General features: G+C 43.4%; 1 protein-coding gene and 1 pseudogene across 1 annotated transcript in view; both read right to left on the reverse strand.

The window, feature by feature from the left end:
• The window catches only part of LOC110502957 (heparan sulfate glucosamine 3-O-sulfotransferase 3B1), a 38446-nt gene extending 22273 nt beyond the window's left edge, over nucleotides 1–16173 (reverse strand). Inside the window, exon 1 of the mRNA XM_021581304.3 lies at nucleotides 15261–16173. Coding sequence (XP_021436979.3) covers nucleotides 15261–15847 — 587 coding nt within the window. The 5' untranslated portion in view covers nucleotides 15848–16173. The remainder of the gene's footprint in view (nucleotides 1–15260) is intronic.
• Nucleotides 16089–27747, reverse strand: part of LOC149972608 (protoheme IX farnesyltransferase, mitochondrial-like) — a 78858-nt pseudogene continuing 67199 nt past the window's right edge.

A 27747-nucleotide genomic window follows, 5' to 3' on the forward strand; every position in this document is an offset into this window, starting at 1 on the left:
AGTTGAGATTATTCAAATAGCCACCCTCTGCCTTGATGACAGCTTTGCACACCGGTAGTGTATATATCATTATTTCATTTTTCGGTGACCCCTGGTTGAATACCCCTTCTGGATCTAATTTGTGTATTTATTTTATTCAAATTGTTCTGGTGGAGGTTTGCAGAGGTAAAGGTGCATACCTTGCTGCTAGGTAAATCAACATTGTTCCGGGATTTGTCCAACAATTCAGCAAAGCTCCACTCAACTCTGCTCTCTCTTACAGGAACAACCTGCATACTAACTTCAAACAGTCCTACTGAACACACAGAGAGGGAATATGGTCCAGGTTAAAACAATTTCTTACAGGCATGTGGCCATGCAGGGTGAGTGACATCACTGGGTGTTAATATAATGACTGTGGTAAGAAGAGGCAGCTCTCCATGTGGTATAAATAAAACAGTGAGGATAGTGGGGGAGTAGGGGGGTGGGGGAGAACGTTGGTGGAGGAGAAGGGGGTGGGGGAGAATGGTGGTGGAGGAGTAGGGGGGTGGGGGAGAATGTTGGTGGGGGAGTAGGAGCTGGGGGAGAATGTTGGTGGAGGAGTAGGGGGGTGGGGGAGAATGTTGGTGGAGGAGTAGGGGGGTGGGGGAGAACATTGGTGGGGGAGTAGGGGGGTGGGGGAGAACGTTGGTGGGGGAGTAGGGGGGTGGGGGAGAATGGTGGTGGAGGAGTAGGGGGGTGGGGGAGAACGTTGGTGGGGGAGTAGGGGGGTGGGGGAGAACGGTGGTGGAGGAGTAGGGGAGTGGAGGGGTGGGGATATAATGTGCCCCCTTCACTTCCTCCTCTCATGTAGCTCACTGTTTTTGACCAAGACCCATAGGTACTAGAGAATAGGGTACCATTTGGGATGCAACCCGAGTCTTTACCTTGAGCTGTTGCCATTTACAGAAGTGGTTTTCTCCTGAAGCAGGAGGAATGAGGACTAGCTATGCTAAAAGGTTCCTTCTCTTTCACAATTCCTTTCAGAACGATGGAGGTCCCATTGGTTCCTTGGGTAAGACAACGTTCACCTCATCACTTTGATTGACATTAGATACAAAATAAGGTATAGCTGACACTGCAATAGTGAGCCAAGCCAACAAGTAAATCTACTCCGAGCGCAGACATTTCCTCGACACGTACACAGCAGTGGCGGTCGGTGCCGTTTAAGATGGGCATTGCCTTATTTCTATTACAGCATGTTGGATGACTGTCATTCATATTCCATTCACCCAGCTCAATATAACATCTATTGGTTTAGTCTACCCTGTACCCATCGGGAGGGTGCTACAACCTAGCCTATGAATGAAAATGTACAACGTAGGTGCACAGGTTGAGAGAATTTTCAATAACTCTTTTCACAATCTTGTCTGCATCTAGCTGATCAAGGGTGTAATCATTAATCCAACAGTTGCAAATGTGAGTTTCTATAGGACAAATTCAGGTATGTTTATCCCTGTTTCATTCCGAAAGCAGAAGATAGAACCAATAGAGAGAGTGGAAGAGAGAGAGAGAGGAGAGAGAGAGAGAGAGAGAGAGAGAGAGAGAGAGAGAGAGAGAGAGAGAGAGAGAGAGAGAGAGAGAGAGAGAGAGAGAGAGGAGAGAGAGAGAGAGAGCCAATGGGAGTTTGGCCCCTGGGTTTGATTGGCTGGGTTGCCTTGGAGCTGAGCTGTTCTCCTCTGAGGACCATTCACTATCGAGAGAGAGAGACAGAGAGAGACAGCAACACAATTAGAACCAAACAAATCATGAGAAAACAGAAAGATAATTACTTGACACATTGGAAAGAATTTAGATAAAAACAGAGCAAACTAGAATGCTCTTTGGCCCTAAACAGAGAGTACCCAGTGGCAGAATATCTGACCACTGTGACTGACCCAAACTTAAGGAAAGCTTTTACTATGTACAGACTCAGTGAGCATTGCCTTGTTATTGAGAAAGGCCGCCATAAAATGTGGAAACTAAGCTGCACATCCTAACCTCCTGCCAAATATTTGACAATGTTCGAGACACATATTTCCCTCAGATTACACAGACCCACAAAGAATTTGAAAACAAATATTATTTTGATAAATTGGGGGTGAAATTCAACAGTGTGCCATCACAGCAGCAAGATGTGTGACCTGTTGCCACAAGAAAAGGACAACCAGTGAAAAACAAACACCATTGTAAATAAAACCTATATTTATGTTTATTAATTTTCCCTTTTGTACTTTAAATATTTGCACATGATTACAACATTGCATATAGACATAATGACATGTGAAATGTCTCTAATATTTTAGCAATTTTTGTGAGAGTAGTGTTTACTGTTCATTTTTTATTGTTTATTTCACTTTTGTTTATTATCTATTTCACTTGCTTTGGCAATATATATATATATATATGTTTCCCATTCCGTTAAAGCCCCCTTGAAATTAATTGAGAGAGAGAAATCACTCAGAGCTCCTGATGAGGTGTGCTCTTTTATGGCCGAGGATAAATAGAACACATCCTAGTCCCTGCTACCTAACTCTCACAGCCCCAGCCCCTACCCTATCCTCATTCCCTGCCAATGCTCAACCTCACCCTAATGGTTACCTCTGGGACTTAATACCTGGGACAAGTCGAGGTTTACAGGTTTACTGTCATCTCCTTCTCCTCCTCCTCCACGCCCACCCCTTTCTCACCCACCACTCTCGTCTCTTAATATCTGGGGGAGCAAAGCCAACAGAACACAGACTGGCCATGGTGTTGGAAGGAAAGCTGTGTAAGAAAGAGGCTACTGAATAACAAAGCATATAGGAAAGCTTATGTGTTTTTCTCTCCAACTCCAAGCCCCTGGGCTCTTTTTAACGTGCCAAACAGTGTTTATTTAGCAGCAATGAATGACCATTAACTCAGGAGGGAGGTCTGATATTGCTCTGACATGTGTTCCCACATCCAAATAATCACCTCGTTAAATACTGCCCAATTCACCAACGCCACAGAGGGAGGGTCTGTTCAAGGAGAGAGAGAGGGGAAGAACATCACTACCTCAGAAGACCATAGCTCATCTTCTTCTTTTTCAATTATTTATTCTTCATCCTTGCCTCCCTCATCTAGCTCTGACTCCAGTCCCGGGGGGAATACATTAACGATTTCTCAAGAAACAGACAGACAAACAAGTGTCTGCTCTCCTCATCCAGAGTGAATGAATGAGCGCAAGCAATAGTCAGAGTTTTTAAAAAAGTTATTTACTGTGTGTGTTTGAGTGTGTGCATGCGACACTGAGTTCCTCTCCGGCTCAGTGTCTTTTATCCATAGTTCCAGTAGGAGGTTCCTGCCTGTGGCGGCCATCTTCTTCCCAATGTTGTGGTCAGTCCTCAATAGGCTCTCACATGGGCCACCAGGCCACCGCAGTGCTGCACTAGCTAGCTGCCACTCCCCTCTCCCTAGGTCACCGCTTTCACAATTAGCCGGTGGTAATTTGGGGATGCAAGCTCAAAGCTGCCTTTCTCCAGCATCCAGCCCCCTCCTCCACCCCTATTCTAGCCTCCATTCAGAAGGGCCATACCGGCTTAGGCAGCGGGAGCGAGGGCCTCTTCTCCCCTTCTGTGCTGACCAAAGGGCTCTCTGGGTCATTGAGGCCTGCAGGGAGACCCGCCCAGGATCGGGCGGACAGAGCACAACATGTGACACTATTCTTATTTGCCAATAGACGGAGTGCACAGCTGGAGAATGGAGAAAGGAGATTCTGAAATGAGAGGAGGGTTATTTTGGGGTGGAGGGGAGAATGGGGGGGGGGGGGGGCAGTCAGGGTTGAGGGTTGAAGCCTGACCACAAAGAAAATAATCCTCTCTCATTTGGGACCACTGGGGAAGTTTACCCAACACTGAGGAATGGTTTCGAGCTACTTGTTTTTATGTTTGCTGCTCTCGCTCTTTGAGGAGGGGATGTCAACCTGCTGTCAGCGGTACGGTTGGCTGGTCGGCCATGTTGGCCCCTGAGGAGGGGAGCTGTGGAGGGAGGGAAGGCCAGGATGTAGGATACAGGAAGCCATCAGAGCGCAACGTATCAGACCGTCGCAGAGTCAACATTCCTCTCTAACTATAACTACAATGTAATAGCAGCCGTTTTCAGTTTGTGGTTTCACAGAATATTTCAGCTACCTCATCAGATAAATCCCTTACAGTGAATACAGTTTAATAATAAGATTTGGAATACCCAGTGGGACCTGTAGGGTCCAGCAGCCCTGTAGGGTCCAGCAGCCCTGTAGGGTTCAGCAGCCCTGTAAGGTTCAGCATCCCTGTAGGGTCCAGCAGCCCTGTAGGGTCCAGCAGCCCTGTAGGGTCCAGCAGCCCTGTAGGGTTCAGCAGCCCTGTAAGGTTCAGCATCCCTGTAGGGTCCAGCAGCCCTGTAGGGTCCAGCAGCCCTGTAGGGTTCAGCTGCCCTGTAGGGTTCAGCAGCCCTGTAGGGTTCAGCAGCCCTGTAGGGTTCAGCAGCCCTGTAGGGTCCAGCAGCCCTGTAGGGTCCAGCAGCCCTGTAGGGTCCAGCAGCCCTGTAGGGTCCAGCAGCCCTGTAGGGTTCAGCAGCCCTGTAAGGTTCAGCATCCCTGTAGGGTCCAGCAGCCCTGTAGGGTCCAGCAGCCCTGTAGGGTTCAGCTGCCCTGTAGGGTTCAGCAGCCCTGTAGGGTTCAGCAGCCCTGTAGGGTCCAGCAGCCCTGTAGGGTTCAGCAGCCCTGTAGGGTCCAGCAGCCCTGTAGGGTTCAGCAGCCCTGTAGGGTTCAGAAGCCCTGTAGGGTTCAGCAGCCCTGTGGGGTTCAGCAGCCCTGTAGGGTCCAGCAGCCCTGTAGGGTTCAGAAGCCCTGTAGGGTTCAGCAGCCCTGTAGGGTTCAGCAGCCCTGTAGGGTCCAGCAGTCATGTAGGGTTCAGCTGCCCTGAAGGGTTCAGCAGTCCTGTAGGGTTCAGAAGCCCTGTAGGGTTCAGCAGCCCTGTGGGGTTCAGCAGCCCTGTAGGGTCCAGCAGCCCTGTAGGGTTCAGCAGCCCTGTAGGGTCCAGCAGCCCTGTAGGGTTCAGCAGCCCTGTAGGGTTCAGAAGCCCTGTAGGGTTCAGCAGCCCTGTAGGGTTCAGCAGCCCTGTAGGGTCCAGCAGTCCTGTAGGGTTCAGCAGCCCTGTAGGGTTCAGCAGCCCTGTAGGGTTCAGCAGCATTTTCCTGCTCTGCAGATGGTCAAGCACATAGTGCCTGTCAGTCAGCAGCAGCCATACTGGCTTCCAGTCAAAGGCCCTTAACCCATCTAACCCTTCTACACGCTTCACCTACAATCAGGCCAGACTAATCAATACACACTACTCTCTAAGGACCCAGGGACAACGCTTTGTGTCATCTGTGTGTGTTTGGTGTCTGTCTGTGTGTGTGTGTTGACCATTCTTTTGACTGGAGAAGAAAATTCTAATGTTTCACAGCTGCGTCTCAAAGCATTTCCTCGTCACAGGAGAAGACTTAAAAGCTGGTTGACTGACTCCATCATTCTCCATTTGAGGTAGTTTCTATTTTTTGGACAACACTCACATTCCTTCCAGACTTTCGTGTTCGATCAAATTAGTTTAAACTTTGCCCGCATGGCATTAAAACCAGGTGGCCTTTCTGCCATCTTGCCTGCCAGAGAGAAAAGGGAGAGGTCTTTCTGCAATTCTGCCTGCCAGAGAGAAAAGGGAGAGAGAGGTCTTTCTGCAATTCTGCCTGCCAGAGAGAAAAGGGTGATGCCTTTCTGCCATTCTGCCTGCCAAAGAGAAAAGGAGAGGTATTTCTGCCATTCTGCCTGCCAGAGAGAAAAGGGTGATGCCTTTCTGCCATTCTGACTGCCAGAGAGAAAAGGGAGAGGTCTTTCTGCTATTCTGCCTGCCAGGGAGAAAACAGAAGAGGTCTTTCTGCCATTCTGCCTTCCAGAAAGAAAAGGGAGAAGTCTTTCTGCCATTCTTTCTGCCAGAGAGAGTAGGGAGAGGTCAGTGGAGAGGACAGTGTGTGTTGGGTCACCTACGTGTAAACAGGAGTGCTCCTGTGGTGAAGAGATAAAGAAGAGACATCCAACCAGAACTTGACACGGACATGAGCCCCTGTCTGGTCTCTGGAAGCAAGGGGCAGGACAGGCTGGCCCATAGATAACTATCAACTCACCGACTTCTGCAACCATCTCCAGTTTGATAGCGTAACATGATTTTTCCACTATGAAGCCCCCTTTTGAACAATGCTCCACTTGTCCCTTGTTGTGGTGAAGTTTCTAAGCAGGCCTTAACTAGTGTCGTGTCTTTACTATCATTAAACTGAAGACTTCATTTTATCAAAGATTCTCTGTAATTAGTTACTCGATTAAACTGAATAATCATGTACCTGTAATTAACTAGGAAGTTGGGGCACCAAGGAAAGTATTCAGATTACAAAGTTATAATTTCCCAATATAACCTTTCAGATATTTTCATATCTGATCAATAGTCTTCTGATTAATGATTTATTTATGTTACCTCAGGTTAGTCTCATTCCAAACGTCGTAAATTGTTGGTTATCTACACGAACCCAGTCTTCACTATGAGTCATCAATACATCAATTGTCTTAAATAATTTATTTATTACTAACAAATTCACAAAAATTCACAAAAATTCACAAAAATTAATAAACAAACAGTAAATATGGTTACATGAAATGATAGAATGTGGGCTGACCTGGCATGGCGGCTTATTTGACAAAAGGGAAGTGGGGGTTTTACCAAGAAGTCACTACAGAGTTAATTATAACAATTAAAATGCTAATCCTTTACACATGAATGCTCACTCATTCGGGAACAATTGCAATCAATATATATATTTATGCTCAGTGTGTCGTCTTGATCGCTGGTGAAAAGTCTTTATTTTGTAGAATTGTCCGTCTCTCTCCCTCTCTCTCTCTGTCTTGGTTAGAGGGGATAGTTCAAAGTGACATTCGTATTAGATTGGATGTTTCGGCGGTTGTCATTCTTCGCGTTCAATGATACTGAATTCCTAGCTGCAGACTAGTAGTCAATATCAAAGACTTGTTCTTATTCTGTCGGTATCGATAGTCTAATAGTTTAACCACGTGGTATGGTTAAAAGATTCAGCAATGGTCTGCAACCTTTGTACTCCCGTGATTGAGAGAAACATGGTCTGCTGATAACTTCTCAAAGTTGGGTTTTATTCGGAATGGCAGAAGAGGGCTGTCCCAGGATGTCTGACCCTAACTGAGCTCAGGGTCCTTCAAAAGTGAATTGTATTTTTCTTCATTAAACAGTACACAATCATATTACACAATTATACAAACAGTATCATACTCACTCATTCAGCTTATACAACAATTAGATGTAAACCTCATGTCTGAGGCTATTATATAAACAGCGTTATGGTAATGTGGCCACACCGTCTCTCTTGAGCTTCCCAAGTTGTGCCAAACAGACCAGTTCGTAGCTGGATTCTTCACTGATCTTTTACACTTTCTCTGGAACATGAAATTTGTTTGTACCTCAAGTTCTGTGAGGTGGAAGGATTTCCTTTGTCTCCATGAAAAACTACTCTCTATAACTGTGTGTCCATGAGGTCTTCTCAAGAATTTACGAACTCTGACCACAGCAGTCTGGTTGTAGAAGCAGAGAGCGGGGGATGGTGCTCGCTGTACTCAAATAGGGCAACGTCATGACACTAGATAACCAAAGCTAGCTGCCATTAAGTGTTTACTTTTTTGGTTCTTTATCACGGGGTGGAGGGAAACAAGGTTCAAAGGCCCAAAAAGAGACCCCGCTCAGGGATGGCGCCATTTAAGTCCAACTAGTCCTTCAACAGAAGACTGAAGCATAACCTTGATCAACCACTGCAAACAAAACAGCAGCCAGATTAACTTGGTATTGTTGAGAAAGTCCATCCACGTTTCAATTATCGATTAGGGGTTATTTCTGAGTTATGTATATTAATTTAATACATCACATGAATGGATTGTACTCTCTATATGGGAATGTCATTACTACAACACTCCTTCCGAGGCCTCCAACTGCTTTTAAATCTAAGTAAAACTTAGTGCATGCTCTTCAACCGATTGCTGCCTGCACCCTCCCGCCCGACAAGCATCACTACTCTGGACGGTTCTGACTTAGAATATGTGGACATCTATAAGTACCTAGGTGTCTGGCTAGACTGTAAACTCTCCTTCCAGATTCACATTAAGCATCTCCAATCCAAAATGAAATCTAGAATTGGCTTCCTACTTCGCAACAAAGCCTCCTTCACTCATGCTGCCAAACATGCTATCGTAAAACTGACTATCCTACCGATCCTTGACTTCGGCATTGTCATTTACAAAATAGCCTCCAACACTCTACTCAGCAAACTGAATGTAGTCTATCACAGAGCCATCTGTTTTGTCATCAAAGCCCCATCCATATACTACCCACCACTGCGACCTGTATGCTCTCGTTGGCTGGCCCTCACTTTATATCCGTTGCCAAACCCACTGGCTCCAGGTCATCTATAAGTCTGTGCTAGGTAAAGCCCCGCCTTATCTCAGCTCACTGGTCACCAAAGCAGCACCCATCCGTAGCACACGCTCCAGCAGGTATATTTCACTCGTCATCCCCAAAGCCAACACTTCCTTTGGCTACCAGTTCTCTGCTGCCATTGACTGGAACGAATTGCAAAAATCACTGAAGCTGGATTCTTATGTCTCCATCTCTAACTTTAAGCATCAGCTGTCAGAGCAGTTTACCGATCACTGTACCTGCACACAGCCAATCTGTGAATAGCACACCCAACTACCTCATCCCCATATTGTTTTTTATCCTCTTGTTCTTTTGCACCCCAGTATCTCTACTTGCACTTCATCATCTGCACATCTATCACTCCAGTGTTAATGCTAAATTGTAATTCGCCTCCGTGGTCTATTTATTGCCTTACCTCCCTACTCTTCTACATTTGCACACACTGTACATAGATTTTTATATTGTGTTATTGACTGTATGTTTGTTTATGTGTAACTCTGTGTTGTTGTTTTTGTCACACTGATTTGCTTTACCTTGGCCAGGTCGCAGTTGCAAATGAGAACTTGTTTTCAACTGGCCTACATGGTTAAATATGTTTTATATTTTTTATTACATGTAATGGTGAACTAAGGGCCATTTTGTAATGCAGGGCCATTATATAGATGTTCACACCACCTCAGCTCTCTTTGGTGGTGTCATTGTTCTGAGTATACAGGTTCCAGAGAGGTTCAAACAGCCATCATTCCCTAATGTATAATAATAAACATGACAGTTCACAAGTATCATAAGTACACTCATTAACCACAGACAGTAACGGTCAACAAAGGAACGTTGCACATTCCCCAAGAGCTCCAAATCAAGGGAAGAATCCACTTTATTTTCAAGACAAAAAAAGTTTGAATGCCAGAAACTCAATATAAACTTTTGTTCAGACTAAGCTCAACTAGTATCTTTCTTATAGGCAAAGGCTGGGGACATTATGCAAAAGTACAGATTGATCTTTCCTAAGTTACTCACACAAGAGTGACAGATTCCATATCTAGAGCTTGAAAGTTAGAAGGAGCCTTGTGGATATAAGTGTTCAGAAGTACTTGTTAAACCATAAAAACACTTGTTGGGAGGAGCCGTGAAAGGGCTCAGTACAGCACTGCAGAGAGCTGACAGGCAGCTAAGATGAAAGCCCACGACACGTTAGCAAACGACAGAACCAGTCATTATAAATCAAAGCCCCTTCATGATCAATACATCTGTATGGAATGTGAGCACAGAAAGAGAAGCACCACATACCACCAAACTGTCATAATCAACTTGACAAATGTAGACTAAGTTGTAGATAAAATCTACATGTCATTTGGATGAGGAAACAAAAGCTTTGACATGACAGAAGAAACAGTAAAATGGTAGGAAATAGAGAGTGAAAAGTGTGAAGACGGAATTGTGAACAGTTAATGAAAACAGTCCAACTGAATGGACCTAACAGTACCTCTAGAACTAATAAATCTACATTCAGGTTCAGTTCCAGGAGGTAGAACCATAGAATTAGAATACTAATTGAAAAGGATCTCTTTGGGTAGAACACAAGAGTGTTCTAAAAAGTATAAGACTGAGAAAATCTCTCTCTCTAGTTGGAGGAATTCCAAGGCTAAATGTAGGTGTCCATGGGCTCACAGAGACAAAGATGGTGCAAACTAGCCAGAGAAGAACAGTGTAAGGCAAATGAACATCATGGCATTACACAACCCTTTATAAATGACCCATACATCCCTTTCGTTGATCTTCTCCTTGAAGAAAAAAAGAAACTGGTGCCCAGATATAGACATCTGTGATTGCATGAGAGGAGTCACTACAGCATACTAAAAACATGAGACGCTTTCTGACAAACTGGGTTAGATCGAAAAACCCAGCTGAACTTTTCAGTCAGTTGAACAGTGTGTGTTGTGTGTTGTGTGTGTGTGTGTGTGTGTGTGTGTGTGTGTGTGTGTGTGTGTGTGTGTGTGGATGTGTTTAACTATTCTTGTGGGGATCAGAAGTCTCCACAAGAATAGTAAACCAACAAAAATTTGACCAACAGGGGATTTTTTGGCGTTTTTTTGGGGGGGGGGTAGAATTATGTTAAGGGTAAGGAGCTAGGGCTAGGTTTAGGGTAAGAGTATGGGTTAGGGTTAGTTTTAGGGTTAAGAGCTAGGGCTAGGTTTAGGGTAAGAGTACGGGTTAGGGTTAGTTTTAGGGTTAAGGGCTATCTTTAGGGTAAGAGTACAGGTTAGGGTTAGTTTTAGGGTTAAGAGCTAGGATTAGGTTTAGGGTTAAGGTTAGGTTTTGGGTTAAGGTTAGGGTAAGAGTACGGGTTAGGGTTAGAGGTAAGGGAAAATAGGATTTTGAATGGGACTGAATTGTACTAAACAGCAATTTGACCACAGATCTAACTGTGTTCCAATGTTATTACCATTGTCCCATCAAATGATAAGCCTAAGGAGATAGAAACAGATAGGGGTTTATGGGCCCAGATAAACCACAGCCAGGAGCCCAGCCAAAGCACAGCCAGGAGCCCAGCCAAACCACATCCAGGAGCCCAGCCAAACCACAGCCAGGAGCCCAGATAAAACACAGCCAGAAGACCAGCCAAACCACATCCAGGAGCCCAGCTAAACCAGAGCCAGGAGCCCAGCCAAACCACAGCCAGGAGCCCAGATAAAACACAGCCAGGAGCCCAGATAAAACACAGCCAGGAGCCCAGCCAAACCACATCCAGGAGCCCAGCCAAACCACAGTCAGGAGCCCAGATAAAACACAGCCAGGAGCCCAGCCAAACCACATCCAGGAGCCTAGTCAAACCACAGCCAGGAGCCCAGATAAAACAGAGCCAGGAGCCCAGATAAAACACAGCCAGGAGCCCAGCCAAACCACAGCCAGGAGCCCAGATAAAACACAGCCAGGAGCCCAGCCAAACCACGGCCAGGAGCCCAGGTAAAACACAGCCAGGAGCCCAGCCAAACAACAGCCAGGAGCCCAGATAACACACCACCAGGAGCCCAGATAAAACACAGCCAGGAGTAGATAAAACGTAGATGCATTTGTGTTTATTTTATCAGTTGGTTCCCAGCCAGCATCATATTTTCTCTGTAAACAGGGTTGCAAGAGAGAGGGTTACAACCGTACAATTAGAATACTAGAATGGCCATGAACCTTCTTATGATGGGATAAAGGTCAGCCATTTTGGTCAGGGAATTGGTCAACCATGGTTTGCCAGTCCTGTGTTAAGATCGTGTAGAATTGATCTGCACTGTATGTTTGTTAGCTAGCTAGCCAGACAGTTTTAGAGGAATGATTACATACATTTTTCAAATTAGCTGCCAATATTCCAAAATTCCACTCAAACAATATAGTCAATCCACAGCCGTACACTGGCTGAAATCAGTTGATGATAGGACTGAGACAAGTTGTAAATGCAACAACTACTTATACTGTATCATAAAAGCACTCACACTTTCCAAGAAAACAAAATGTTGACATTTATCGTCTGTTTACATATATTTCAGAGGCTATTTATACAGAAAATGTGTATAAAACCTGTATAAACTGTATTTATAACTTTTTGACAATATTTTACGTTGACAAAAATTATATTATACAATTTCTAATAAATCCCATGCCTTTCTTTTATTTTCCTGCTTAAGAAAAATCTGTATTATGTCTCTACTGTCATTCATTCCAATTAAACTGGTTTTGATTTCTTCCTGACCAATGTCAGGGAGAAATGGAATGCCAATTTCATTCCATTCTGGAACTTTGAGGGTTTATGACATTGCTCCTCTAATTTAGGGCGCGTTGGTAAATTCCCTCTGGCTATCTACCCTGACTTCAGAGCACTCTCGTATGAGTGTTCCGAGACCAGAATAACTGATGAATTTACGAACCCTCAACACCCGTTGAATATGACCAGTAAACGTCGGCAAAAAAAACGTCATTAAATTGTTGCCAGCAGCACAGTTACAGTCGCCAACGCTCTGAATTTCTGAACACACAGAGCGCAGTCTGAGCGCATTCTGGCACTCCAGATTGAATTTACGAACACACCCGCAACACCGACCCAAAAGAATCCACCGTAGCCATGGTCCACATTACCGTTATCACAAACTGTTCAATGTTCCCTATTATCCGTGGATGTTCTTTCTAAAAAGATGCATTTGTGACGAGGAGATCGGGTTAATGGACAATGTAAATAAAATGATATAACTAGCACCATTTGGATAACGTATTTCAGCAAAAGTGTGCACAGTTTAACAAAGCCTACTTGTAAGCTATGTCTATCAATGCAAATTAAAAAGCTCAAGTTGGATCCTTCCCTGAATAATTAGGCGGCAGAAAGTGTTTTTATTTTAAATCAAATCCATATAGCCCGCCACCCCCTCTAAACACCCAAATTTCTCATGCCGCTTTTTCTTTCATTTCATTGCCTTACTTTAGTTGGGGCCCTCAACCACCTCGCAAATTTAACAGCCCGGCTCTTCACACCATACTGCACCAAATCCGGTTATTCAGAGGGGCATGCAATCCAGAAGTGTTTTTATCAATTTGTCAGATAAACTATTAGTTCTGCTCCGCGTCCAGGGAAAAGAGAGGAAGAAACTCTCCCTAAGCTAAAACAATGTCCCAGGGGTTAAGGCGAGAAGGAAACCATTCACTATGCTCTCGGATTTTGCTGCAAAGACCTTCACGTTTATTTCGGCTACGTTTCACTTAAATAAAAATTCACACATTTCATCCATGGACTTCATTCTTTTAAAGTGTTGCTTTGACTAATTTATTTAGGTAAGATGATTAGGCTACATAATGTTCCACTCATATTGATTGGATATGAGTTGCAATTGCCGAATCGTCGTTGACTATAGTGGCCTATTTAAAAACAGGTCTAAATTATATTGCTAAGCCAAGCGCCATCAATTGAGTAGGCCCTAGTTATTTTACAGGTCGAGTCAAGAGAATGCAACGCGAGATAGAGTCCTCAATATTTGTGTTATTAGTCACACTTGCTCTGCACGTTGTTTATAATGTTTAATTATGCATGAAGAATATAGGAGAGGGAGGGACAGGGTGGGTCATGTATTTCCAAATATTGATCAAGGAATAGCGCTCATACTGTTGGTGGGATTTTGTATTAATGAATCATTGAAGTAATTCTGGCATAAATGTTTTATTATTTCTACTACAGTAGCCTACTTAGCCTAGTATATTAGGCCTCCTGCCACTCATTGTCTGTTAAAATGTAAATGGCCGGTGTCAAGGTATAGCTACCATCTGAAAACACGTTTGAATCATTTTTGTTTGATTGATGTTCTCAGAGAAGCTCAGTGCTATTGTGTTGTAGAGTAATTACTGTTCCATCCGAGTGCATGTATTATGTATTTCTATTGAAGGAGAGAGGTAGGACAACCCTGCTTAGTTTAGAATGTATTTAAGATTAACATAATTTCTTCAAACTCGCATGGGACTAACTCAAATAATAAGTATAGCCTGACATTGCGTATTTATTTACATTGAAATGTGTAAATATAAAAAAATGTGATTAATAATTAAAGTAATCAAGCACATCTTACTTCAAATACATTAGGCCTACACTTTCTCGATCTTGAATTCATTACATTTCCACATCAGACCACAACTTGGACATTGCCTAACCTTTTCGGCGTTATAGTATAAGAAACGTATGTATAACTAGCTTGTATTCATTCCAATTATTTATTTATATTCAAAGGTTAAACTCACCTCAACAGAGCTGAAAAGTAACCCGTTAACTTGCAATGTTGCACTGTGTCCAATAGAGACCACTGCACAACGTGGAAACCGCACAGCCCATAGATTAGCCTATGTGACAGTGTATTGATTCCTTACTCAGGCATAGTCTAGCCTACTCCCGGAACATGGTGAAAGATGAATACAAAAATATGAATTTGTTCTCACTAATGCTATTCAATTACCCTACAGTTTTACTCAGGTTTGAATACTGGATGATCATATGTCCACGTTGATGCCAAGACTGATTGGATTTTGGAAAAGCACCTTACTAACAAATATACAGGACAAAACATCGATTGAAACAATAGTAAATAACTGTTGTATCTTATAAAGATATTCTATCGGCCCAAATATGGTCACTGACATTATCCCTAAACATTTCTATAGAATACATTTATGTGGCAAATAGAGATTAAGATATGATCAAGACCTATTAGTATGCATTATGGAGTTAACTAAATTGATTTTCCGGACATATTTAGTTCTATTTGATACATTATCAATACAAATCGTATTGTAAAAAACGCACAGACACAATTCGCCTGAATTATGATATCGAATCCTTTACATGCACTGTTTAATTATATAATGATTACAACTTTGTAATAAATAGGATAATCAAACTTTTCCTGTGATTTAAATACTTTGTTAACTATACCATTCTAAGTCGATATTCGAATGTTTTAACGCGAAGAAACCCTTCACAGTTTGCAATCCAATATGTTTTTTTGGGGGGTGGAAGATATAGGCAACGAAACGAAAAGCAATAGGCTGCTATGGACAACTATTGGAAGTTGAGCTCTAATAACTGGATGGATAGCTATGACTGTCATGCCTATTCCCTCACCGTTTCTTGTATAGCGCTGGTTGATCTATGGGAATCATTGATGTACGTCTGATAGCCTATCTTTAATGCACATCGAACGTGAGAGCATACAATGTTGATGTATTTACCTGTACCACTCCAGTCCGTTCTCGTAGTTACGGTCGAAGAAGTGCGGCTCGGCTCCCACAGCTCTGATGTCTGGATGCACGCGGAGGAACTCGAGCAGCGCGCGCGTCCCTCCTTTCTTTACCCCGATGATGATCGCCTGCGGCAGTTTCTTGCTCCCTAAGTCGTTGGAGAAACTTGACATCGCACCGGGTTCAGGAGCTCTCTGCCCCTCACCCCTCATCTCACCCCAGTCCTCAACTCCTCTGTACGCGTCTATCTCTTTATTGAGCAGGTCTCTGGAGGAGGTCCGGACGGATGGTTCGTCGTAATCGGATTCTATATCCACCCAGGGTGGGATAGGGAGTAGTCTGGACTTGAGGTCCGCTCTGGCGTTATTCTCGGTCCTTTTACCGACCACCGACCCCGTCCCAGTCTCCTTTCCCCGGTTATTGTCCACGACCAAGCTTGGCATGGGGGCGCAGTAGCCCACGCAAGAGTAGAGCATATATACCCAGAGTAAAAACATGATGCCTAGCAGAAATAATTTATTTTTTACCGGGCTGAATGAGAACGCATACAGATTGTGGGAAATCTGGCTATATTCCATAAACCTTTAGGTTGCATACCATATTGCAGCAACACATATTGTCAAAACCACTCACTCTCGATTGTACCTCAAGTATCCTCGCCATTCACCTAAAACGAAAAAAATAATAAACCAAGCAAATAATCTAAAGCGGATGATGTATCCACGAGTGCAAAGTCATTGCATGCTATAATTGTTATTCACCAGAACCACGGGAAATAATTCGGAAATTGAAAGGAACGACTGGTGCACTTCAGTGGTGCTACTCCAAGCCCCAGCCGTCTCTCTCCACAAGCACCACCGTCGCCAAACCTTTCTTCAAACTGTTAGTTTGAGGGCTTCCTCCGAGGACAAGACATTTACAGCGCAAGGGGGCGTACGGGTATTTCTGATTGACAATCACCATGGCCAATTGACGCAGGCAAGCTAATTAGCAAGCTAAACTGACCTATCACAGGAGATTGTGCGAGGGCGCTCGCGTGGGATCCTCGTTGAGATCATTAAGTAAGGGATAGTCAACGAGCGGCTAAGCGTTCTATGGAAAACAATGAACGACGTGGAACAGACCTTCCAAAGAGTTGCATTATTTTCCAGAGAACGCATGGAGCCCCGAGTTGATCATCCCTTTTATACCAGGGCTATAATTTAATACATTTGCTGATAGAAATTAGTTAATTTTCCGGTAGAAATGTGCTCAACATTAACTGAAGTAGCTGGCAAGTTTACTAGATATCTACAGTAGTTGCCGTGGTAACCAAACCATCAGTCCCAGCTTGCTATTATGAACATCAAAATCAACTATGTCAATAATGTTTTCAATTCGACTTTTGCTTTTAAAAGCAGCTCAAACAAAACGTGTAAAAAAATAACTATATCCATTAAATTATACTATGCAAATATAACATGCCTTATTTAATCAATTAGGCCCGAGGGGATGTGGAATATGGCCAATATACCACGGCAAAGGGCTGGTATATTGGCCATATATCACAAACCCCCGAGGTGCCATATTGCTATTATAAACTGTTTACCAAATAAGTGTTTTGTCATACCCCTGGTGACGGTCTGATATACCACGGCTGTCAGTCAGACAATCAGTATTCGGAGCTACAACCACCCAGTTTGTAAAGGGAAATAATGCACGCTCTAAAATTCCCTTCAAGACATTCAGAAACAAGTATTCAACAATGTCATGACATATTTAAGCAATAAGGCCCGAGGGGGTATGATATATGACCAATATATCAAGGCTAAGGACTGTTCTTAACCACGACAACGCAGAGTGCCTGGATACAGCCCTTAGCCCTATACCACAACCCCCTGAAGTGCCTTATTGCTATTATAAACGGGTTACCAACATAATTAGAACTGTAAAAGTAAATGTTTTGTCATACCTGCGGTATGTGGTCTGATATACCATGGCTTTCAGCCAAATCAGCATTCACGGCTCGAATCACCCAGTTTATAATGTCTGTCTACCACGGCTGTCAGACAATCAACATTCAGGTCTCGAACCATCCGGTTTATAAATGCTCTTATTGGACGAAGAGACATTATGGATTCTAATCACTAAAGAAATTCTAAAGAGTTCAAATTATTTTTGCCAAGGCAGCTGTGAAGTCTACCAGCTGTGCTATTCCTTTTTTTTTTTTTTTTTTTTTTTTTTTTTTGAGCATTATTTCATGTATATGAACACATTGTATTGGATAGGGTAGTCTGCCCTGGTTCTGTGTCATATATCCTACAGGCCTACGGTAATACATGATGTATTATGCATAACGATGACCCATCTTGTCTTCTCAAACTCAATATCAACTGATGTAATTGTTGCTGGCACAGATCTTCTGTATTGCCAAACATATAGGCCATCGATTGTGGGAAGCACAGTATATGGGCTGTATATAAGTTAAATAGGCTGCATTATACGTTAAATATTTCCTTCCATATTTTCAAGGAGAAAAACAGTTCGATTATTGTGCTTGCAAATAATTGTAGATGCAGAAAGTAGCGGTGGTTATCAAAGGAGAGTAAGTAGCCTTAGCCATTTGATTATTAGTATTTATTTTTTACACTGAACAAAAGTAGCCATTACATAAATATTAATAACAATGGTTCATACCTTTATTATTGATAACAAGACATTAATTATCAGCAGCTGCATGACAACAATGACAAGACTTTAAAAAAATGATTTATTTTGTTATTATTATTATGATCGAAAACGACACAGTAATTCATTTTGAGTTATGTTAGTGTTGTAAGAAAAACATTTTCTTCATTCGTTGAGGACTTTGCCCTATCCGTTTGTTATTTGTTAATTAATGTTAAAACTACTTTTTTTATGCCAACGGCAAATACCCCATGTTGGCCTAAATTCAATGTAAATACTCAGAGAAATGTCGACTTTAAATGAAAGCTGTGTGTGCTGGAACTTTCGATCCAGTTTACCAACAAGCCTCCAAACGTTTTGCTCGCTCTGATAAGGTGGCTGGCTATTCATGATTAAATAAACGCATTTGCATACCTGTTGAGAACGTTTTCACTCTCACATGGATATGAATGTTATAATGTGGATTAAACATGTTTTACGTCTTTGGAGCAACATATGAATGCTCATTCATAAAGGTACACTTTTGTTTATTATTTCTTACTGCATATGAACTCATAAGGATACCTCATGAACTGGTGAACATGTTCTTCTTAAATAAATTAGACAAACATTTGGTAAATAAACCAAGTCTTTTTTCGTAAATTGTCAAGGCAACTGTTGTAGCCTAGTAGCCTACAGACCTCTGCCAGCGTCTGCCCAACAGCCTACAAACTGATGCATGATACATGAAAACTAAACCCATTTTCAGAGGACAAAAAAACGATTATATTTTAGCATGATCGTCGTGAACAATATTTTCAAACCATCAAAAAGGACAAAACATCAACAAGATCTTAGCAGGCCTAAATTACAGCAATTTTTTAACACAACTTTGCACGGCTGACGTAACTCAATGAAAACCCTAACATTGTTTAATATAACTTCAAAGGACATCTAACTTCACATGAATTAGGGGTCCTAGCACCGATGTGACTGGAAAAAAATACTGTTATTGTATGAGTTATTTTACTTATTATTATTAAAATGAATAACTGATAAACCAGATGATAAAACAACGACTGCCAAAAAAAGATTAGCCTACTTGAGCCTGAACATTTAACAAAGACACTTCACATTTCAAACATATCAGTAATGTTAATGCTATATAATTTACAGGCCACCATAAAAAGACAGTTCGGGATACCATTCAAATCCTTATGAGTCACTGATATATTTGCACTACTTAGTGTTTTTGTATCTGAGCTTGAATATCTCACAAGTTCTAAATACATTTCGTACAAGATCAAGTAAATCGGCCACGATCTGTTAAAAGGCCACATATTTACTTTTAAAGTATGCTACATTACCGAGGGATCGGAGGTAAATCCACGACTCCAAGAGTAGGCTCCTTTACATGACTGGCCAGGCACAATAAGGCCGCGCGGGGAGACTCCGCCAGATGTTACGGTCAAGAATCAACTAATTCCTCCTTCGGGACTCGGGCTCGTTCGGGAGTCGGGATACACATCGAGTGCACAAAACATTAAGCACACCTTCAGGACAGCCTCAAGTAATTGGGGCATGCACTCTACAAGGTGTCAAAAGCGTTCCACGGGGATGCAGACCCATGCTGGCTTCATTTCCCACAGTTGTGTCAAATTGGCTGGATGTCCTTTGGTTGGTGGACCATTCTTGATACAGTTCTTGACGCACAAACCGGTGTACCTGGCACCTACTACCATACCCTGTTCAAAGGCACGTAAGTATTTTGTCTTGCACATTCACCCTCAATGCCACACAATCCATGTCACAATTGTCTGAAAGATTTTAACTCTTTCTTTAACGTATCTCCTCCCCTTCATCTACACTATTTGAAGTGGATTTAACAATTGACATCAATAAGGGATCATAGCATTCACCTGGATTCCCCTGGTCAGCCTGTCATTGAAAGAGCAGGTGTTCCTAATGTTTTGTACACTGAGAAAATCTTCTATTAATGGTAGCCTGTGGCAACACAATCTCACTCAATTCGTGCAAATATGTACAACAAATATTTCAGCAGATTTTGTGCATTTCTGTGTGACTTTTTGTGTTAAATACCCCCAAAATGTTTATTTTTATTTGTATTTAACCTTTACTTAACTAGGCAAGTCAGTTAAGAACAACTTATTTTTTACAATGACCGCCTACCGCGGCCAAACCCAGAGGACGCTGGACCAATTGTGTGTCACCCTATGGGACTCCCAATCACGGCCAGATGTGATACAGCCTGGATTCAAACCAGGGACGGGGACGGGGATTGGGGGATTGGGGGGCAAACTTCCAGAACAAAATTTTAGAGTTATTAGAGCAATGCATTTCGGGCAATGGTGTTCTACACTGCCTTTTTTTGTGTCCCACATTTATTTATATATATATATATATAAACTGGGGGGGGGGATTGGGGGATTGGGGGGATTGGGGGGCAAACTTCCAGAACAAAATTTTAGAGTTATTAGAGCAATGCATTTCGGGCAATGGTGTTCTACACTGCCTTTTTTTGTGTCCCACATTTATTTATATATATATAAAAACACAACATTCTAACTCAATATTGTTAATTATTACAGGGCTGTGAAACCCATAGCCTAATGCCCTCAGACTGAGCATTTCTCACCATTTATTTACGGAGAGCAATTTTAATTTTATAACAGGTAGTGTCCGTTTATTTACAGTAGTGTTGATTAATTATTGCTTCTTCAGTGGAAATACAGAATATGTATAAAAATGCCAACTATACGAAATGTTAAATCAAGCAGGGATTTAACACTATTTATGCATGTTAATCACTACTGAAATGTGCAAACTACAAACACTAAACCAGTTAAAGATAATGAATACATGTTCTGAACACCTCCAAAACAAAGGTCATGTGGGTTGATAAGAATAATGCCCCTCTCCCTACAGGTGTGATTACTACCTCTGAGGGTTTAGAGCTTGAGGTTGTCACCTCAACGATACACTGTCCTTCTCTCAGCACATATCAAAGCTGCAGGCTAAAGTTAAATCTAGACTTGGTTTCCCCATTTCATAATCGCTGCTCTTTCACCCCAGCTGCCAAACTAACCCTGATTCAGATGACCATCCTACCCATGATATATTACGGAGACATAATTTATAGATCGGCTGGTAAGGAATGTTTCTCAAACTAGACACTCTAATGTACTTGTCCTTCTGCTCAGTTGTGAACCGGGGCCTCCCACTCCGCTTTCTATTCTGGTTAGAGCCAGTTTGCGCTGTTCTGTGAAGGGAATAGCACACAGCGTTGTACGAGATCTTCAGTTTCTTGGCAATTTCTTGCATGTAATAGTCTTCATTTCTCAGAACAAGAATAGACTGATGAGTTTCAGAAGAAAGAACTTTGTTTCTGGCCATTTTCAGCTGTCCTAACATAATAAGCGTTTTCTAATGATCAATTAACCTTTTAAAATGATACATTTGGATTAGCTAAAACAACGTGCCATTGGAACACAGGAGTGATGGTTTCTGATAATGGGCCTCTGTACGCCTATGTAGATATTCCATTAAAAATCAGCCGTTTCCAGCTACAATAGTCATTTACAACATTAACAATGTCTACACTGTATTTCTAATCAATTTGATATTATTTTAATGGAAAAACATTTGCTTTTCTTTCAAAACCAAGGCCAAAGACTGGCCTTTTGGTAGGCCGTCATTGTCAATAAGAATTTGTTCTTAACTGACTTGCTTAGTTAAGTAAAGGTTACATAAAATACAATAAAAAATGTTATTTAAGGTGGCGATAAACACCATCTTTCCCAGTAGCTGGATATCTAGTTTGGAAAACAGTAATCCACGTCTGAGTCGTTCGGAAGAGTCAGATTTGAACCAGAGTTGAACATGTTTAACAGTAGGATGTAGTACACAGACATTAACTTTCTAACACACCATAGCTGCTCTTTGGCCCAAAGTTGGATCAACGAGTATGGGTGTATCCTTCTTTTCTCTCCTCAATCCCCCGTTTGCCAACATATTCAGTTTGAACAGCTTGTCATAAACCCACAGCTTCATCGTGAAACATAAGATGAGGTATCAGTACTGTGTTTGTGTGTGTGTGTGTGTGTGTGTACATTGTGTGTGTCCAGAGCACCCGTAGCGGCCGTCCAGTTCATGACAGGGGAATGGCCCCCACCACAGCTCCCACCCAGGTGTTGGTGATGCTGAGCCTCTTCAGGGGGGTGTAACAGCAGGTGTAGAGGAAGATGTTGAGGACCCCCAAGGGCCCTGTTAGAGGGTTCACAGCCAGGGTCAACACGATGATACCAGGGACCCCACACGCTAAGGTAAAGCCCACCACATGGAGAGGACTGAGGGAGAGAGCGAGAGGACTGAGGGGGAGAGAGAGAGGACTGAGGGAGAGAGAGAGAGGACCGAGGGAGAGAGAGAAAGGACTGAGGGAGAGAGAGAGAGGACTGAGGGAGAGCGAGAGAAAGGACTAAGGGAGAGATAGAGAGAGAGAGAAAGGATAGAGGGAGAGGGAAGGACAAAGTTATGGAAGTACAGAAAGAGGAAGGGGGGGGGGAGGGGGAGGGAGGGAGGAAGAGAAAGACACAATCTTAACAAATTCAGCAAGCAAAAGCAACACTGAAAACCGGGCTTAACGACAGAGAGAATGCTGAACACCGGGCTTAACGACAGAGAGAATGCTAAACACCGGGCTTAACGACAGAGCAAATACTGAACACCGGGCTTAAAGACAGAGCGAATACCGAACACCGGGCTTAAAGACAGAGCGAATACTGAACACCGGGCTTAAAGACAGAGCGAATAACTAACACTGGGCTTAAAACTATTTTGGATCAAATCCCGTCAACGGGATCGATTTTACAACATCCAGTGAAATGGCAGAGCCCCAAATTCAATTTAAATTATTAGAAATATTTAACTTTCATACAATAACAAGTGCAATAGACCAAATTAAAGCTTTACTGCTTGTTATTCCAGCCAATGTGTCAGATTTCAAAAAGGCTTTACGGCGAAAGCAAACCATGCTATTATCTGAGGACAGCACCCCATCAAACAAACACACAACAATCATAATTCAACCCGCCAGGCGCGACACAAAACTCAGAAATAACGATATAATTCATGCCTTACCTTTGAAGGGCTTCTTCTGTTGGCACTCCAATATGTCCCATAAACATCACAAATGGTCCTTTTGTTCGATAAATATCGTCGTTATATCTCCAAAATGTACATTTATTTGGCGCTTTTGATTCAGAAAAACACTGGTTCCAACTCGCCCGACATGACTACACATTATCTAATAAGTTACCTGTAAACTTTGTCCAAACATTTCAAACAACTTTCCTTATCTTATTTAGAAAAAACATGTAAATAATCAATAAAATTTAAGACGGGATAAACTGCGTTCAATAGCGGATAAAATGAAAGTAGAGCGAGCTTCAGGTCGTGCGCCCCAACCACAACAGAACACTTGGCTGTCCACCCAGATAGGAAATGGCTACTTCTTCATTTCTCAAAGGAAAAACATCAACCAATTTCTAAAGACTGTTGACATCTAGTGGAAGCAATAGGAACTACAAGCATATTTTTATTAAAACGGGCTTGCCAAAGAAAACAAATAGAAAACAGATTGACCTCAAAAAAAATGTCCCTGTATGGATTGGGCTTGGTGTTTCGCCTGCCAAATCAGTTCTGTTTTACACACAGACATTATTCAAACAGTTTTAGAAACTGCAGAGTGTTTTATATCCAAATCTACTAATAATATGCATATCCTAGCTTCTGGGCCTGAGTAGCAGGCAGTTTACTTTGGGCACGCTTTTCATCCGGACATGAAAATACTGCCCCCTAGCCCAAAGAAGTTAATGACAGAGCGAATACTGAACACCAGGCTTAAAGACAGAGCGAATACTGAACACCGGGCTTAAAGACAGAGCGAATACAGAACACCGGGCTTAAAGACAGAGTGAATACCAAACACCGGGCTTAAAGACAGAGCCAATACCTTCCGGGCTTAAAGACAGAGCGAATACTGAACACCTGGTTTAAAGACAAAGAAAATACTGATCACCTGGCTGAAAGACAGACTGAAAAAAGGAAATAGAACAATTGCTCAATCCCCATCACAGATCTACAATGTAGCCTTCATGGTCTGATTGAGATAAGCAGACGTGGAGATTGTAGGATATAGGATGATAGGATGATAATAGGATGATAATAGCCCCACATGCAAAGACACACACACACACAAACACACATACAGCGAGCGCCACAGAGCCGGGCCATAGGGCCGGGCCACAGAGCCTGGCCACAGAGCCGGGCCATAGGGCCGGGCCACAGAGCCAGGCCACAGAGCCGGGCCACAGGGCCGGGCCACAGAGCCGGGCCACACACTCGGTTTGCGGCGGAACGGCGCATAGTCTGAATACAGGGGATTAGAGGAGAGCTCATGTGATCAGCGTTTGTCAGGGATAAAAGTGGCCCTGAAAGACAAAGAGTGTGGCAACGTGGCTGTAGGCATTACACACGTCCAGAGATCAAACCCTCCTCAGGCCTAACCACAGAGACCCCGGATTTTAACTGGATGAAGACTTCCTCCTTCTTTTTCTGGCTTTTATTGAAAGCAGCTAGCTAGAGACTGGTTCAAATTCACAAGTAAATACTTTGTAAATTAGAGGGGGGGAGGTTTGGAGATTAAAATCTTGACCAAACGCAGCAGGCCTTCAGTAGAGAAAACTGGGCTTTTATTTTCCGTTGAGTTCATAGGATAGTGTATTAATGGAATTAGTGGTGTTATTTCTGTTTTTTTGTGGCCGTGATGGTGGTGTGTGGTGTGTGTGTGTGGGCTGGGTTTGGGTTATCTCTGTGTGGGTCGAAGTACGGAATGTGTCACGCGGCCTGAGGGGGGGTTATCTGGCTTTTGTTTACAGTTGATTTATTTTGTACTTTTTACCCCTTTATCTCCCCAATTTCGTGGAATCCAATTGGGAGTTACAGTCAACTCCTGTACGGACTCAGGAGAGGCGAAGGTCGATATCCTAATATGGGCATATCAACTTCCTAACACACCATAGCTGGTCTTTGGCCCATGCGTCCTACAAGAGCCATGCGTCCTCTGAAACACGTCCCTGCCAAGCAGCACTGCTTCTTGACACACTGCTTGGTTAACCCAGAAGACAGCCGCACCAATGTTACGGAGGAAACACCTGCCGACACCTGCCGACCATGTCTGCGTGCAGGCGTCCGGCCCTCCAAAAGGAGTTGCTAGAGCTCAATGAGACAAGGACATCCTGGCCTGCCAAACCCTCTCCTAACCTGGACAATTGTGCACCACCTCATGGGTCTCCTGGTCAGCTGCAACACAGCCTGGTATTGAACCCAGATCTGTAGTGAAGCCTCAAGCACTGCGATGCAGTGTCTTAGACTGCTGCGCCACTCGGGGGGCCATCGTTGTTTACAGTTTGACACTGTCCCAGTCATAACGCGGTCAGCCAGGTCGGTCAGCACTAAACACTAAGGCAATGTATCTGAAGCTGGCTGGCTATCAGAGGGAACTTACTCTCCACAACCGGGGATAAATGGTCTTCACCAAGTTCTAAGTTATTCAAGCTAGAGTGAGAGAATGAAGAGACGATGACGATTTATACAGGAACATAGGTTGAAGGATTGTCTCAGAGTGATGAGGGGTGGTTAGTGTCAGGCATCCAGGCTTTTCCAATTAGATCAATGAAAAGGGCTACACTAAGGAATGTTTGTGTGTTCAATTGAAATGAGACCAAGAGTGTGAGGTCCCCCCCCCCCCCCCCCCCACCACCACCGCCGTCTCTCTCTGAATTGGTTATGTTCCAGAACCACCACATGCTTCAACATCACACCACAATAGAGAATGACTCAATTTAATTGAAAGATTAGAGGCAGAGGAGAGCTCTGACAAGATGTCCAGAAAGTTTATCAAAGATATCCACCAGTACGCTTGGTTATATAAGACAACAAAAAAAACTTTTCTTCATTGAGCATATTTTATCATCGGCGCTTGAGCTGGGTCCAGGGGGGGGGGGGGGGGGGGGGGAAGAGAGAGAGAGAGAGAGAGAGAGAGAGAGGATGGAGAGAGAGCGGATGGAGAGAGAGAGAGAGCGGATGGGGGGGGAAGAGAGAGAGAGAGAGAGAGAGAGAGAGAGAGGATGGAGAGAGAGCGGATGGGGGGAGAGAGAGAGAGAGAGAGGATGGAGAGAGCGGATGGGGGGGAGAGCGGATGGAGAGAGAGAGAGAGCGGATGGGGGGGAGAGCGGATGGAGAGAGAGCGGATGGGGGGAGAGAGAGAGAGAGAGAGAGAGAGGATGGAGAGAGAGCGGATGGAGAGAGAGAGAGAGAGAGCGGATGGGTGGGGAAGAGAGAGAGAGAGAGAGCGAGAGAGAGAGGATGGAGAGAGAGCGGATGGGGGGAGAGAGCGGATGGAGAGAGAGCGGATGGGGGGGAGAGAGCGGATGGAGAGAGAGCGGATGGGGGGGGGAGAGAGAGAGAGAGGATGGAGAGAGAGCGGATGGAGAGAGAGAGAGAGCGGGTGGATAAAGAGAATGTGAGATGCTGAGGGCTTGTTTGACAGCGACTGTAACGGTTGTCTAGGCCACAAATGGCACCTTATTCCCTATATAGTGCACTACTTAGGCTATGGTCATATTCTCTATGTAGGAAATGGGGTGCCATTTGGGACCCAGTTGTAGCTATCCAGCTGGTCCACAGGTTACGTGTGTGTCACACACATTACTCAGTCACGTCAACAACAGGAGGTACAGACACAGCCAAGCTGTGTTTGGAGAACAGTCTACATCCTGAATCACCAAATCAACAAGAGGAGTGTCCTTTAAACAACACGTCCCATGAGGATTCCACTGTGGACATGACAAGATAGGGCCAGGTCAGGGTTCAACACAGTTGTTATGGTAGGAGTCTTCTCATTTACCCTGGAGTTCCCCTAGTCCAGGGATCATCAACTAGATTCAGCCAGGGGACAATTTGTTATTGAGCGGGTGGTCAGGAGGCCGGAACATAATTACTAAGAATTTGAAGACTGCAAATTGATCCACAAGAAGCTCAAACATGGCCCAGTGTTCCTCAGTTGGTAGAGCATGGCGCTTACAACGCCATGGTTGTGGGTTTGATTCCCACGGTGGACCAGTATGGGAAAAAAGTAGGAAAATGTATGCCTTCACTATTGTAAGTTGGTCTCTGGATAAGAGCATCTGCTAAAAATGACCAAAGAAATATCATATTTGACTAAAAGCTGTGTGGGAATACTTTGGAACAGATTTTCGAAATTAAAATCACTTGAAGTAAAACAAATGGAAAATGAAAAGTGGATTGGCGATGGCTAGAAGGCCGGTGAACTGTCGGTCTCACGGTAATTGACCGTTAATTAACAGACACATTTAGCATCTCCTGGTTTCCACACATTGATGCAAACCTATGGAACGTCTACATTTAAAAAGTCAAGTAAATCGATCTAATATAGCCTACACCTTCACAATACAACCATTATTTATTTTAGAAAGGCCTAAAGAAACATGATATGAGGAAAATAACAGAAGAGCACACTGAGTTAACCTTATGTTAGGTCCTGATCTGGCTATGCCATATGGCTGTGGACTACTGTAACGGTCGTCGTTGGTGGAAGAAGGTGAGGACCAAGGTGCAGCGTGATATGTGTCCATATTTAATAAATGAACACAGAAATAAACAAATAACAAAGAGAAACGACCAAAAACAGTTCTGGCTGGTGCAGACACACAACAGAAAACAGAAAACAAAC

This window comes from Oncorhynchus mykiss, chromosome 23 (genome assembly GCF_057628025.1).
Source record: "Oncorhynchus mykiss isolate SJ-2025 chromosome 23, ASM5762802v1, whole genome shotgun sequence".
NCBI lineage: Eukaryota > Metazoa > Chordata > Actinopteri > Salmoniformes > Salmonidae > Oncorhynchus > Oncorhynchus mykiss.